General features: G+C 52.0%; 1 protein-coding gene across 1 annotated transcript in view; it reads right to left on the reverse strand.

Moving 5' to 3' along the window:
- Nucleotides 1–494: 494 nt before the first annotated feature.
- SLC18A2 (solute carrier family 18 (vesicular monoamine transporter), member 2) overlaps nucleotides 495–14,683 on the reverse strand; it is a 29,346-nt gene continuing 15,157 nt past the window's right edge. Inside the window, exons 9-14 of the mRNA XM_004680980.2 lie at nucleotides 10,018–10,096; nucleotides 9,544–9,595; nucleotides 8,842–8,905; nucleotides 7,328–7,447; nucleotides 7,089–7,222; nucleotides 495–1,307 (exon numbers count right to left, since the gene is read on the reverse strand). Coding sequence (XP_004681037.1) covers nucleotides 1,203–1,307; nucleotides 7,089–7,222; nucleotides 7,328–7,447; nucleotides 8,842–8,905; nucleotides 9,544–9,595; nucleotides 10,018–10,096 — 554 coding nt within the window. The 3' untranslated portion in view covers nucleotides 495–1,202. The remainder of the gene's footprint in view (nucleotides 1,308–7,088; nucleotides 7,223–7,327; nucleotides 7,448–8,841; nucleotides 8,906–9,543; nucleotides 9,596–10,017; nucleotides 10,097–14,683) is intronic.

Below are 14,683 nucleotides of genomic sequence, written 5' to 3' on the forward strand. Positions count from 1 at the left end.
ATCACTTGTCATGCTCAGAAAACCACATTACACAGCACTAGATGCAGTAACATGCAGACATTCAGATGGGTTTGGTTTGGTTTATGTTTTCGCCTGTGGTAGAGGGGCCTGACCTCCCTATTCTTTTACCTGTTAATACAGTTTCCTTCATCGTCTTTTAAAATTTGTTTTCATGTTGATGTGAACAACCTTCAGAAGTCTAGAAAATAATAGTTTCAGACAACACAAAATTAATAGATGCCTGAAAAACACTTGGATGACCTCCAAAGCAGTCAGATACGAGTCTGACTTGCACATCATGTCAGCTATTATCCTTTTAAATTTCTTTTCTAAAACTTGAACTAGATGTCAGTGTATCTTACCTTGCTTAAACTTGACAGTATAAGATACCATTTTTCGCTCATCTGTAAGACAATTGTGTATATCTTAAAGGGAAAACTCTAGTTGTTTATATTAAATGTTTTGGTGCTTTTCTCTGCTTTCAGAATATTTACTGTTTTTTCCTTATTGTCTAATGTTTGCTGTCAGCCACATGATGTGTTAACATATACTTTACAGCCAGCCAGCTGTTTCCAGGTAGGTAATCACATAGAAAACTAATAACCAACTAAAATATACGGATAAATCCAAAAGATTAGTGATTCCATTCTTGTCTTCTGCATTGTGATAACCAGCTTTAACGTACACCGGTAGCAACTGCAAGTTAAATGACATTGAGTTTCACTATATACTATATGCTCCTTCTTGAATTCTGCTTTTCAGACTTCCTCCTAGTTTCTCATTGTCGGAAGTGTCTCGAGATAATGTGTGCTTTAGTTTTAAACACTCATTACCAATATTCAGAAAAAATATAAGATTTTTTGCCCAAGTGTTTGTGAATGTAAGTTAAAAAATTATATTTGATTTGGATTCAGATATTTATAGATTTACACTATATTTCGTCAAAATATATTGTATAATATTTAATAAAACCAAATACATAAAATAAAGTTTTCAACACTATTTATACAAACCCCTAGAAAAGCTGCTTTTTCTTTATAAGGCTGTTGGCAATCGATCGGAACCATGGAAAAGAAATAATAGCCTTTGGTTGTTTACTCTTTCATCAGGGATGAATGGTATGACTAAGAAGACAGTTCTGGGTGAGGCATTTTACTGGAAACACTTGTACAATTAAATGCTCTTGATGACTTTTGAGGGTGTCAGTCACTTTCAGATTCTTCATCATCACCTATTGGGTATGACTGGGTGTTACTCTGAGTGTACATTTTTGTTTTAATGGGGCAGTTGTGATCCATGAGGATGGCCTAAAAGAGAGCAAAGTGCAGATAGATTAACTGTGTTTTGTAAAGATTAGAAGGTTAGCCTGCTCTTAGAGGTCACTAAACTGAAGGCTGGATACAGCACATCCACTATTAGCCAGTCACTTGAGACAACTGTCAGGTTGTCGAGCTGGCCACAGAGATACAGGGCCAGCAGCAGCAGAGGCAGTCTCCGGTGTTCTCAGCAACCTCCCAATGACTGTGTGAAATAAGATACAGGGATAGGCAGAATGACACCTAGAGTGTGGAATGGGGGAGGGTCCTGACAGTCACCTTCCAGCGTCTGTCTCAGACTTCACTGTGGTAATACCTTCGATACGGATGCACTCTGCCTAATGCGGTGAGTCTCATGTTAGAAACAATCCCAACGCTGGTCTAGAACCCAGCCCCCATTTCTGTTCCTGGGCACCTTCACAGACTGCCCTTACAGTATAAACCCATAGCCATGGTCCCTGAAAATTTCTTAAGCTAAACATCCCAGGAACCTTGACTTTTCACAAATGGCATTTCCGGAACACCTCTCCCTAAATCCTGTTGGTCTCCTCTTGCTCAGATCCATGATTTAAAATATATATTCCTCTTATAAAAATTTGTGCCCTCATTAATGAAAGTTGAACAAATGTGTAACCAGAAAAAGTAATGCTTTCTTTTCAAATTGAGTCTTCAATAAGGGCTTAGTCTCCCTTGGAAGATCTGGGCCAAGCACAAAAGTCTGATAATACTGTGATGTTTATCCCGCCAGGACCACACTAGCATTTTAAATGCAGCACCTCAGCTTCACAGTAACTCTGGTAGGCTGACAGCCCTCTGAGGTTAAACAGCCTCATCAAGGGACATGCAGCTAGAACACAGCAGATGTGAGCCCAAGCAGCTGCATCCCAAAGTCAACTAGGATGAGCTCTCCCTGGTGTCCTTGAGGAAGGTGGCTGTGGGACACTGGGTACGACTAAATGACTGACCTCATCAAATAGGTCTCAGAATTCTCCACCTAAACCCCAGTACCTTCTTTGTAATTTGAAACTAAATGGAAACATTTAACTGGGTTAAGTTTTATCTTGCACGTTGGCCTATTGCTTCCTATCTTGGTGCTTTGTGAGCTAAGTTCTTGTACCAGACTTGATAAGCTTCTGTGACTACACTGCTCAAGCCCATTTGCCATTTCCCAACAAGCTGTGAGATGATCTTTGTGACATGTTCAGATAAGGACTTTGACCCTCAAAGGATGTGCCAGTGCAAATTGTGAACTGCAAATTTAATGCCATCTTTTTATTATCCTTCTTGCCAAGTAAAGAAAGTAAAGCTCATTTTCTAAGTGTAACTGAGGCAAAAGCGAAGTGCCCATGGGCCGTTCTCCCATTGTGCCCAAGTCCTTGTTTCACAACAGAGATTTGACCACTAACGCTCAAGGTCTAGTTTCCCTAGATTGGTCATCTTCAAAGAAATGTTCAAGAATCACTTGGAGAGAGAAAGGGGCAAATTAAAAATGCAATCCCTGGTCCCTATCTACACAGGACAGTGGCGTCAACATGCTAGGAGACCCCCACCCAACGTAGGTGGCATCAGCTATATTAGAGTCATCATGTAGCTCATTCTGGATAACATCTGGGCCCACAGAAGGAGGCGCAACAGGTTAGGACACAGAACTGTAAATCACCTCGGCAGCTTCAGTGTGAGTTCTATCCCGGGCCCTGGAGCTGACCCACATGGTGCGGGAGACCTCTCCTGACCCGCCCGCTGCTCCTCTCAGCAGTATACTTAGTCAGTTGGCCTGTTCTGCTCCCCACTCTGTCTCTGGTGAATCCTCTTACCACCCCACACCTCTGGCCTGTACCCCAGTTCTATATGCATAAATAAAGAAATCTTTAAAAAAAAAAAAAGCTACATTGCAAGGGGAGAATTTCAGTCAGCCACTAGGCATCATACAGGCTTAAATGTTTCAATTCCAGTCAGGATGTTTCAATCCAGCCAAACCACATTGACTTAGCCCGTTTCACATAGGGAAATTTTTTCCTTCCTTAAAATACTGTTTGATAGCTTTTAAGACCTAACTAACTGGCTTCTAAATCTCTTTTGCAGGATGTACTGTGCATTAATTTTTCTTTCAAGCTACACATCATTCAGCAAGCCGATGGCACATAATATTCCCAAAGTGCCTTGCGAAGGGGCAGAAACAATGGTTAGGAAGGGGCAGGCACAATGGGTAGGTCAGGTGCGTGGAGCACCAGCAGAGTGGCTGGGGCCAGCAGGTTCTTTAAGCCTGCCCATGCGCCCCTGTGGGGAGGGAGGCATAAGTGAAGAGAAAAAAGATCTAAAATGAGAGGAAAGGAGAGACTAAGGAGGCACACTCTTGGCCTCGCCAGCTACCTGCTCTCGTGTCAGACACGGAGCAAAGGCAGGATCTCCAAAGTGGCAAGAAGCCACAGGACCAAAACGTAAAAACGCAAATAGGAAGCTAGATCCTGAAGCAGCCTGAAGGGTCAGCGCTGCGGCTCAAGGGGTAGTGGGCATATCTAAAAAAGAAGTGGTGGTGGTTTCACATATCTGCCGGTGACATCCAAAGACAGAGCAGCTGGAGAGACTATGGAGCAGCAGAGACCTCAGAGTCACCCGGAAAAAGCAAGCTGCTGCTGGGGCAGGGCGGGGCACAGAGGAGGCGGGGTCACGGCGCCACCCACAGGCAGGCTGCCTGAGAGAAGGGAGAGCAATGGGTGGGAGGGAGGCAGGTGGGGAGGGGCTGTGCTTACACCACCTACCTCCCTGTCTGGGCAACAACTAGAAATGTCAGGGGGAAGACATGAGAAATTGCCCTGATCTTCTAAAATAATTCCTCAGTAAAGTGCCCTTGCAGAACACAGCTGAGTGTTCTGAATGACGGGCTGCTGGTGATTGTCGCTCGCTGGGACAGTTTTCCTCCAGTGACTGTCTGGAGACTGCACAGACTTGCAGAGGCCTCTCTGCAGCAAGCAGATTTTTTTTTCTCCTCAGGTATTATAATAAATCAACTTTGATTGCTAAAAAATAAACTGAAACCCAGTAAACAAGTGGGAGAAAACCTCACTAGCTCACAAATTCATGAATCTTGGGGTTTGGGAACACAGCACGGCCCCCTCAGTGTTAAGGCGATACCAGCCCAATCCAAACAGTGCCCGGATGCTGATGCTGCCTGAGGGGAGAGCCGCTGCTGCCTCACCTGCCTCCGCCGCATTTGGTGGCGGATTGGGCTGACTCTGGCCTGGCCTGGATTTTCTCAACTGGGCGTGAGCAGCTCCTCGCGGGCACACTGCTATCGTGACCTCTCACCCTTGGGTGCTGTGGGTTCCACCCCTTCTTCCTGCTCTGCTGGCACAAGGGGCAGCGGCCACCACCACTGCCAGACCTGACACACCCGTCAAATGGCCTTTGACGTGACGCCTTCGATGATGGGCAGCAATTATGGGCAGCAAGATGTCCATTTCCCCCCAAGTTTGTATTGATTTATCTTGCTAGACACTTATGAAGGATTTTGATATTTTACAGTGAAAATGGCTTTCTGGAAACCTGTCACTCTTGCTGTGACTTTCAGGACCAGCTCTTCCACTTCCTTCAGCGTTTTTCTTTTTGCATGAACTGAAGCCATGGTTTAATGTGGAGAGAGGTGGGGAACTCAGCATGCCTCCAGCCAGCCTCTGGGGTGGGGGTGGGGGGGTGGCGCGTGCTGGCAGGCCAGCTGGGGCCCCTCTCCCTCCCCCGCTCATTCCCTGGCCTCCTTCACTTCCTCCAGGGCCTCAGATCAGCCCTCCCATGCCACTGCCACTGAACAGATGATGCAGCAGCCGCCAGCAGCTGCCAGGGCTCAGGAAACCAGGGCCGGGGCTCTAGGGTAACAGTGAAAGGAGGCCCTCGCCTCTTGGGGGGAAGACCGGAGGCTTTTGGGGCAGCACTGGCTGACAGATAAGTTGGGGAGTATGACCAAAGCTGGAGCAGAGAGCAGGGGGTCCTGGAACGGCAGCACGGAGGTGGCGTGCTTGCTGTGTGCCACAGCCAGGTCGACTAAGCCTCTTTGGGTTCTTGCCCCTGTCATTTCCCTTCACTACTCCCCCCCCGCCCCAGAGTGTCAAATAATCTCCTGGGTGACAGGAGCATTTGAAGGTGATCTTTCATCACCGCTTTATTTTCGGGGGGGGCGGTCAGAAAGGGTTCAGAGTGACCTTCATGCAACCTTAAGCTCAGATGATGGCAACGCTTGAAAGTTTTCCAGAAAACTCCATGAGAATTTTCTGACTCTGATCTGGGCAAAGTTCTGGGCTGGGGTTAGCCAGAACAGGAGGATTAGTGGACAGGTGAGCCCCTGGGAGATGCATATGGACGGCTCCAGTGGCTGAGCCGGAGAAGCATCCATACAAGCAGAAGGGATTTCCACAGCGCCTTCCACAGCTTTTTTTTTTTTTTTTTTGGAGCCAAATGGGTCATGAATAATTCAAAATTATCTAGAGAAACCCTACAGAATAAAGGGCACAGATCAGTGCTCAGGGCTGGATACATTTTTTTAAATCTATGGAAAGAACTAATGAATGCAAAAAAAATGCCCAAAATAAATAAAGGCTGCACATAACCTGGCTGCAGCGTCTGCATCCGCCTTTAATTCCTCTCTTGGAGGAGGACCGTGGAAGGGCAGGTCAGGAAATGCCAAAGCACTGGAGACCCGGTTCAGCCCAGTTCAGTCAAGAAGAACTGATGTTCTTCCCGGGGGACAGCACCAGCAGACTTCACTTCCGTTCATAAACACAAAGCACCAACTCCCTCATCTGGTCTATTCATTCTGAATCCAGGACTCTGTCTTTCACCTGGGCCAGTGTCTGTAACCATTTAATATTCTTAAAACCTCAGCTCCACTGCCAGGAAAAGCAATGACCATGGAGATATATTCCAAAGTTCAAATTTAGAAGTGATGTTTGAAACTGATCAGTTGAACACTTTATATTCAGTACTACATCTTGCCGTGTGTGTGAGCCTGGTCGTGATGCTATGAGCTGAAAGGTTATACCTGCTCGCAGGCTCCCAGGGGTGACCCACACTAAAGCCACCCCCAGAACTGTGTACAATAAGAATCAAGTCACCGTGACTGGAAGGGTGAAGGTCAGCAGAAAAGCAGCAGCCAAAATGGCTAATCTTGGGAGGAGGAGAGGACGCAAAAGATACAATATCCAAGATCTTAGAACTAGAAAATTCAAACTCTCCCTGTTGATATTTGCTTGACAAAGAGTTATACTGACTGCTAATCTAGGAGCAAAAAAATTATTTCAAACGTGTAAATATACTGTTTGATACAGTGGAAGAAATAGCTGCCCTGGGCCATCCTTGGGGGTGCAATGGGTTAACGCACAGCACTATGAAGCTCGCCCAGCCACTGTAGCAGGAGTTCCACCCCTGCCCCGGAGGTGACCCACATGGCGCAGCAGAATTCTCCTGTCTCCCAGCTGCTCCCCTCAGCAGTGCACTTTGTCCATCTGCCTGTTCTGCTCCCCACTCTGTCTCTGGTGAATCCTCTCACCCCCCGACACCTCTGGCCTGTACCCAAGTTCTGTATGCATAAATAAATAAAATCTAAAAAAAGAAAAGAAATAGCTGCCCTATCAGGAACAAACCAGAAAAGGACCCCTCCCACGTATGCACAGTGAGTTCTGCCCAAAAGCAGCAGAAACACATTTCAGATTCAAACCAGGAGCAAACTCGCCAGAAGATGTGCTCGGATGACGAGGAAACGCTCCATCCCTCCAAACACGTTACCATTTTTTCCTCCTTGGCAGGTAGACTTCGAAGAAAACAGCAGAGAGGGGCGAAAAGAATATCAACTATCCCAATGATGGTCATGAGCCAGGGGAATCCGATTGCCTTCGCGATCGCTCCACCCGCAGAAGGACCTGTCAGGAGATGAGACTCAGGCAGTGAGTGTCTCGCGGACGGGCGGAAGAGGCCAAGGTCACAGCAGTGCTGTGGCCCCCGCGGGGGTTGCGGGCTGCGCTTACCGATGGCGTAGCCCATGCAGAAGGCCACGTCGGCGATGGCGTACACGCTTCCGTACACCGACACATGCCGCAGGTCCACCAGGTGGCCCATGATGGGCATCATGGACGAGTCCACCATGCCTGCGGACAGTCAGGGCACAATCTGGAGAAAACTGGCACGAACCCGCGACCGGCTTTGCGTCAGGTGCCCCAACCACGGTCACTGGCTCTCATCTCACTTGCCAGTCCCGAGGCGGCGGCCACAGCGCAGCTCTCACAGAGGACAGCAGGCGCTGGAGCCCAGTCACCGCCTGCCTCTGCCTGCCGCCCGGGGCCCGCTGAGGGGCCTGAACTCTGGGGGAGGCCTCCAGTCCCGCGGGCACCCACATACTTGCCCAGTCTGCTCCCCAGCCTCTCTGGGGCCTCCCACAAGGACAGTGAGGATTAAAGTTGGAAGGTGCCAGGGAAGAGCAGTGGGTTCCAGAACCTGAAGGAGCCAGAGGGGCCACCTGACAGGACCCAGGAATCTAAAATCCAATCAAGTTTGCCTGTTAACAACACCACCACCAAGCCCCTTCTGGAATCTCCCGTCCCTTGTCTATTTCCACGGGGGCTGGAACCCCAGTGTGTTGGGTTCTGGATTCAAATCCAGGCCAGGTGAGCAGGGAGGGCTATCTCTCTGAAGATTTCGCCCTATGAAATGGGGTTTCCCGTCTGTAAAATGGGGCTGTTCACGGCTGCCTGAAATGAGACTGTTTCTGTGGAGATCTCAGGTATCAAAGCAGCCAGGGAAACTCTTGTCACTGGAGCAGCATTTGCTGCTTGTTTCATACGAGCAAGGTGCTGGGAGACAGGTGAGCAAACAAACATCCCAGTCGGATGAGTGTAAGCAAAGAATTGAAAATGAACGAACAAGGGTTGAGACTGAGGCCGGGAAGGAACTGGGGAGGTCGCAGACACCAGGGCTGGCTCTACTTTCACGGCAAGGAGAAAGCCCCACCCCCACTCCCACCCCCCACCCCCACCCCAGCAGACTGAGCACTTGCTTTTAGTGACCAACCTGCATGTTATTAATGAGGGGAAAGTCTGCAAAGATCTATCCCAAATGTTCACAAAATTTGTCCTAACGTTATCGACAAACTCCCGTCTCCTCCGCCCAGGAAGACTCCCAGGTCTCCAGCCACCGTTTCTGAACCAAACCTCAAGTCTTTGAAGTCAGGCCTCAAATAGAAGGTCTGGCCACAGATCTGAGACCAAACAAATGTGGTCCGAGAGAGGGATTCTCTTGTTTGCCCAAAGCAGAGTGGAATATCTGTTTGCTTCTGTAAATATCACTTTCTGAAGTACTGGTTTGCAGGAAATGAACGCCTAGCGTGTGGAAGCAGGCAGCTTTGTGTGGATGAGCCGGAGCTCAGCTGCCCGCAGCTCCTCTCAAGCTTCCGGAAAGGTCAGGGGGAGCAGCCCCAGAAAGGAGGTCTTGCTTCCTGATGAGGAAAACCAAGTCCACCCTCAGGCACGAGGCTTGCCCGACTTACCGATTGCAAAGCCAACTCCAAAGTTGGGAGCAATGAGGCCATAAATGTTTTTTGCGAAAGGAATCTGTAAGAGGAAATAAGCGTCACACTGAAATAAAGCAATGCAAACTCTCAGCGCCTGAGAGTCTGTTAAGTATGTGATCTCTGGTCGGCTCTGAGCTCCCTTCTGGGAGACCCCAAGGAGGATTCAGGCCTGGGGAGAACTGAACCTCCAAACCTCTACAAGTCGAAGCAGAAACAGGTTTTGTTTTGTCAAATCACAAAAAAAAAAAAAACAAAACAAAACTAGTTGCAGGTGAACATTCAGATGGGTTCACTCTCCGTTTCTCACAGGAACAAGTAGGTCTCATTGGGGGCAGATATGGACCAGGGGCAGAAAATATTTTATTCTAGAAAAGCACGGTGCTCTTATTTCTGGCAGGTTGCCACATCTTGAAGGTCATAGTGAAGATGGGGGAGAGGAGAGTGAAGAGTAAAGATAATAAAACATTTTTTAGAAATTTCCAATTAAAGAAACTAAAATGCACCCCTCAGAGAGTCTGGTCCTAAAACATTTAAAATGATTATTTAAATCAGAAAAAAAGGAAAATTCTTAGCAAAAATAAATACAAGCAAGTCTCCAAGGACTTGGTGATTCCTGAAGAAAGCAAAATTTGATTCACAGTTTGTTTCCACTTGCCAAACTGTCCATCTTTTACTCACACATAAAATGCTGATTCCGACAATCACCAGTCCCAGAAGTGCACAAAGCCACCTGTCAAAAAACAAAAGCACACTGGGCCTCCCTGGTGCAGGGGGTTAAGTCTCAGTGGTATCAGGATGTCACAGCCACTGCGGCCTGAGTTTGAGCTCAGGCCAGAGAGCAACCTCAGCAGTGTACTTAGTCAATCTGCCTGTTCTGCTCCCCACTCCGTCTCTAGTGACCCTCCCACCCCCTCCGCCCCTCTGGCCTACACCCCAGTTCTTATATGCATATAAATAAACAATAAATCTTTAAAAAAACAAAAACAAAAAGCACCACCACCAGATGACTTTTAGAGAAAGTAAAGCCTCCTCCCCCAGTGCAGGCCCTCACTGGGATCAAGCCCATCCCACCTCTGCTAAGGCAGAGACACTTAGGACTTTTTTTAGCAACCCATCTCCACAAGCCGGGATCACGGCTTCATCTCGTCTTACCTCCCCATTCTGTGTGCGAGTGTCCCAAAAATATTGGTTCCAATGAGATAAGAGATACTCGCTGGCAAGAAAGCAATGCCTGTAAATTTATGAAAAGGACACCATATCAGTACTGACATCAGTCAAATGTTAGAGAAACTAATAATTGTCAGACACCACCGCAGTGATTACAGCCGCTGAACGACTCCCGGGCCAGCACCGAGCAGCTAATATCCGGCGGCGAGGCCTGCCCCCACGGGGCTGCTCCGTCCACACAAAGCCGCTGAGACACTCCAGACACGAAATTCATTTCTCTATCAACTGCTGCATCTCGCCCCACCTCCGCCTGAGAGTGAGCTTCCCACGCAGAGCGACAGCCACAGCGCCCAGCCCGGGGCTGGGCCACGGACCACGCGAGCCCCCAGCCTGCCCTGCCCCTTCGTTATTCGAAAGACAGATGAGACAAAATCAGGAAACAGGAAGCAGCAAGAAAAATGTTAAGGTGCTCCCAAAAGCACCCCCTAAGCAGTTACTACCCCACGTGTGTTCATCTATAAATGCAAATGTGTGCGCCCAGGATTCTGTTTTTCTCCAAAAACAAAATGTCATCATACCTACTCTCCTCCACCCTGCCTTTGTCAGTCAGCGTCTGCACATCTCTCCATGACAACATGAAAACCCCACGTCTCCATGGTCATTCCTAGTGGCCACGACCTCGCTGCCCGGTCCTAGCTGCCGGGCAGTTTCAAGTGCAAGGTGGAAGGTTCGCCGGGAGAGGGCCCTCCGGTCCCTGGGCTGGCTGGGGCCTGGGCCCTCCCGTCCCTGGGCTGGCTGGGGCCTGGGCCCTCCCGTCCCTGGGCTGGCTGGGGCCTGGGCCCTCCCGTCCCTGGGCTGGCTGGGGCCTGAGCCGACCTCCTCCTGCTGGCTGGCCGCCCTCTGCATTGAGCAGAAAACCCCCGCGGGCCTCGCCTGCTCGCCTGCTCGGCCGCCAGGGGTCTGTCCACATGGGCTCCCTCTGGTCCGCAACCTGGGCGAGGACAGGACGATCTCTTTTCCAGAGACAGCTCACCGAAGTTTTTTTTTGTTTCTTGGAATCGCATTTTCTGCATTTGCTGCTAACTCGCCCACAGATGGTAAGTGGCTTTGTTCTCAGTCACATGAGGGCATGGCTTGCTACTCAGGGCAGATACTCAGGGCGGGTGGTTAGCATGAGCCTGCCACGCTCCAGGCCTGGGATGGGGGCCTTTCTAGTCCAGCAGAGACAGGCACCCCCAGAATAGCCTGCCCTGCCTCTCCCAGGAGGCCCTCGCTGCCCCCCCCCCCACCACCACAGCGTCCTCCGCTCCCCTCCCCAGGGCTCCAGAAAGATGCGCCTCGGGCAGAGGACACAAGTCCATGTGACTGTTTTCAGAAGCAAACCAAAACCGAGTCATTCTAGACTTGGTGATCTGGGCAATAACAATAAGAGCAATCTCATTTCATGTTCCAGGAAACCATCTCTGTCACCCTGGGCCACGCACGCGGGTTGGGTAATTGCCGGGTATAATGGGGCAGGCGCGGCTGGAGCACGTGCCCGGCCCTGTGCCAGCTGCAGCAAAGGCAGCGCCCGCAGCGTGGCCTGATCGCAGGGGCTTTTTGCAAGGAAGGACACAGACGACTCCTGGCCCGTGCATGGCGTCACGGGGCCAGCTCGGTGCTCTGAGCACACAGGGCCGCAGCGCCCCACAGCAGCGGCAAGGAGCTGGACCTCGGCGGCTGCGTCAGCCGCGGTCGGCGGCCTGTCTCAGGGTGCGCGTCCGTGAGGACCCGGAGGCAGGAGCCACGGAGCCCAGTATAGGAGAAGGGGGAAGGCCCGCTGCTGAGCAAAGGGCCCCCCTCAGTCAGCCTCAGTGTCAGAGCAACAAAAGGAAAAGGGGGGGTGGTTGTTAAGCAGCTGCTGCGCCCCCTTTGTCCCCCCACCCACACAATCACTTCCTGGAGCATTGCCTCCCCAGATCACATCTGAGTTTTCCAGAAACATTGGAACTCTCAATCCTTATTGAAATCACCTCATTTTTTAAGTGCCAGCAACTGATTTTCAAAGCTTTGACCCCACGCCGGCCACGGCCATTGTTGTACCACGGGGCCATCGCTGCGCTAGGAGACCCGGGACCTGGCGCCCACGACCCTTCCCGACAGCCCCACCCCCATGCCAGTCCAGCTGGGAGCCCAGGCTCCTCACATGGCACCTTCCTGCCTCCGGTCCTGGTTTGGCTGAGAGACGACGGCTCCGGCCTCCTCCCCACCACCAGTGAGACGCCACCCACACAACCCAGCTCCCCAGGCCAAACACCAAAGGGTTCTGGGGGTGATGGGGTCCCGAGGGCCGTGCTCGATGCACAAGCCAGTTTATCCTGAAACGCTGAGCACGGCACTGACCCAGCCGAGGCGCATGATGGGCATGTAGGTCTCAGGCAGGGAGGGGGTGAGTGAGCCTGGGGCCGGCCCCTCAGCACCCCTGCTCCGGGGTGGCCTCCGTCTGGGCTGGCAGCACCCAGCCTCTGTGCACAGTTCCGGGCTCCCACCAGGCCCCAGCCTTGCCCTCACAGGGGATCTGCAATGCCTCCTGGGCTCCCCATCCTCCCTACGACCTCTGCACCCCAGGACTGCACCCCACCCCCTCAGGTCTTCTTTTCTGCCTGTGGAGAATCTTTTTAGAAACTAACTAGCCTGCAGACTTTATCTCGTCTCAATTTGCATCACCTGCAAATGCAACAGAACTCATTCTAGACCTTCCCCAACTCACTGGCACAGTATTACCCAGGGCTATTGGCCAGCGTGTGACCTGAACCTCACAAAGCCCAGGGCTAGTGTAGGATGAGTAAACTTTGGGCTTGCTGATGCCCTTGAGCTACCAGCCTCCTTGGCTACCTTGTACGGCCTTGCTTGTGTTAAGCAGAAGGTTCTCGGGGACCTGGGGGTGTGGGTTCCCTGGGGGTATGGGCCGTTGATGGTGGACAGCTGGGCCCACACGGCTGTGCGCATGTGTAAATGCAGACAGCTGCGCCTCAAGGGATGGATAAAAGCAGAGCAGCAGCAGGACAGGGGTGCACAGAATGCCCAGGAGAGCCCAGAGAAGCGCAAAGGTTCACTGGGGGGCACAGAGACCCGTGCTGGTCACGCCACCCACAGGAGCCAGAGTGGGGAGGGGCCAGTGGGCCCTGCCTAAGGGAGGTTGGGGGCCAAGTCCTCACATCCCGGAACCGCTGAAGGTTGGCCACGGTCGTCTTGTCTGTGGCCACCCAGCCAGGCTGGCACAGGGCAGGCCGACGGTCACGGCTGCCTGGGGTCACAGCTGAATGGACCCCTTTCCTCCATCCCACATCTCACGAGAGACAACAGGCTGGAGCAACCTGAGGGAAGCTGGCGTCATCCCTGTCGGCCTGCCCTCATGCCCGAGCTTCTGGGGGGTCTCCAGCCTCACTGCGCACTCGGGGTCCCGAGCCCTGGTGTCAGCGAGAGGACATCTGACCCAGGGCGGGAGACACAGAGAGGACGGACTCTCTTCACCAACCGAGTGCAGCCAGCCCCAAAGGGCAACACAGGGCGCCTGCAGGCAGCTGGCAAGAAGCCCTCTGGCCTCAGAGGGCTCTGTCTTTAGCGCCCCTAAAAACTGGCCCAAAACACGGCGTTCACCAGAGTAGTCATGTCCTGGCAGTGAGGACGGCAGCTCTGCCTGGACCCAGACCTCAGGCTCTTTTCCAAAATGACCGGGGAAGCCGGAGGTGGGGGGGTTCCCTTTGCACACAAAGGCCCTGGACAAGGGGTTCTGGGTGTCGGGCCCCCACCCTGCGCACTCTGCCAGGTTCAGGGGGCCCGGGGAGCTCCTGGAGAACAGTCCCATCTCAGGTGGGATGTTGCTTTCCCCTCACATTGGCCTGGACCTGGGCTTCTCTTGAAAAGCCCAAGTCCACCCGGAGACAAGGACCTGCCGTCCCAGGGACACACACGGAGCCGGCGGGCGGCATGTGGGCTGGTGACAAGCCCCGCCGGGCCGTCTCCTGACGAAACCCAGGCCGCCTGGCCGGCTGGCCCACCCGGGGCCCAGGCTCCCGGACTGGCTGCGTTTCAAGCCCCAGGCTGTGTCTGGAGAGGAAGAGGGCAAGCAGATAAGCGCCCTGCTCTTCCAGGACGCGTTCAATTAGGGCGATGAGTGGGTGACTGGAGACATCAGGAGCAGCAGACACGCAGCTCAGCCCTGGAGCACGTACAGGCGGCCCTGGAGCAGGGCTGCGCGGCCCCAGGCCAGATGACCACCAGGGCCAGAGGAGGACAGTGCTCCGGCTGGGTCAACAGTGGGGTCAGAACAAGCGTGAGCAACCGCTCTGTCTTTTGCAAAACTGCCACTGGCCAACTCGGGGTTAGGTCAGCCCACCCCTGGGCAGGTGGAAGGTCTTTTTTAGGGGGCTTGAGGGCCTTGGGGTTTCCTCTGCTGCCATGAATGCCAGGAAGCTCAGCGTTAAGTTGTCTCACAGAGAACTGGCCGTAGCTCAGCAACAGGAATCTCGACTCCTGCTGCTCGGGGCTCGGTTTTGGCTTTGGGAACTAATTTAACCATAAAAATCCCCTTGATGGGCCCTCCCTGGTGGCGCAGCGGGTTGAAGCACAGCACTGAGAGGCTTAAGCCACTTCCGCATGGGTTAGATCC

Source organism: Condylura cristata, unplaced genomic scaffold, assembly GCF_000260355.1.
Source record: "Condylura cristata isolate star-nosed mole 26May11 unplaced genomic scaffold, ConCri1.0 scaffold00011, whole genome shotgun sequence".
Taxonomy (NCBI): Eukaryota; Metazoa; Chordata; class Mammalia; order Eulipotyphla; family Talpidae; genus Condylura; species Condylura cristata.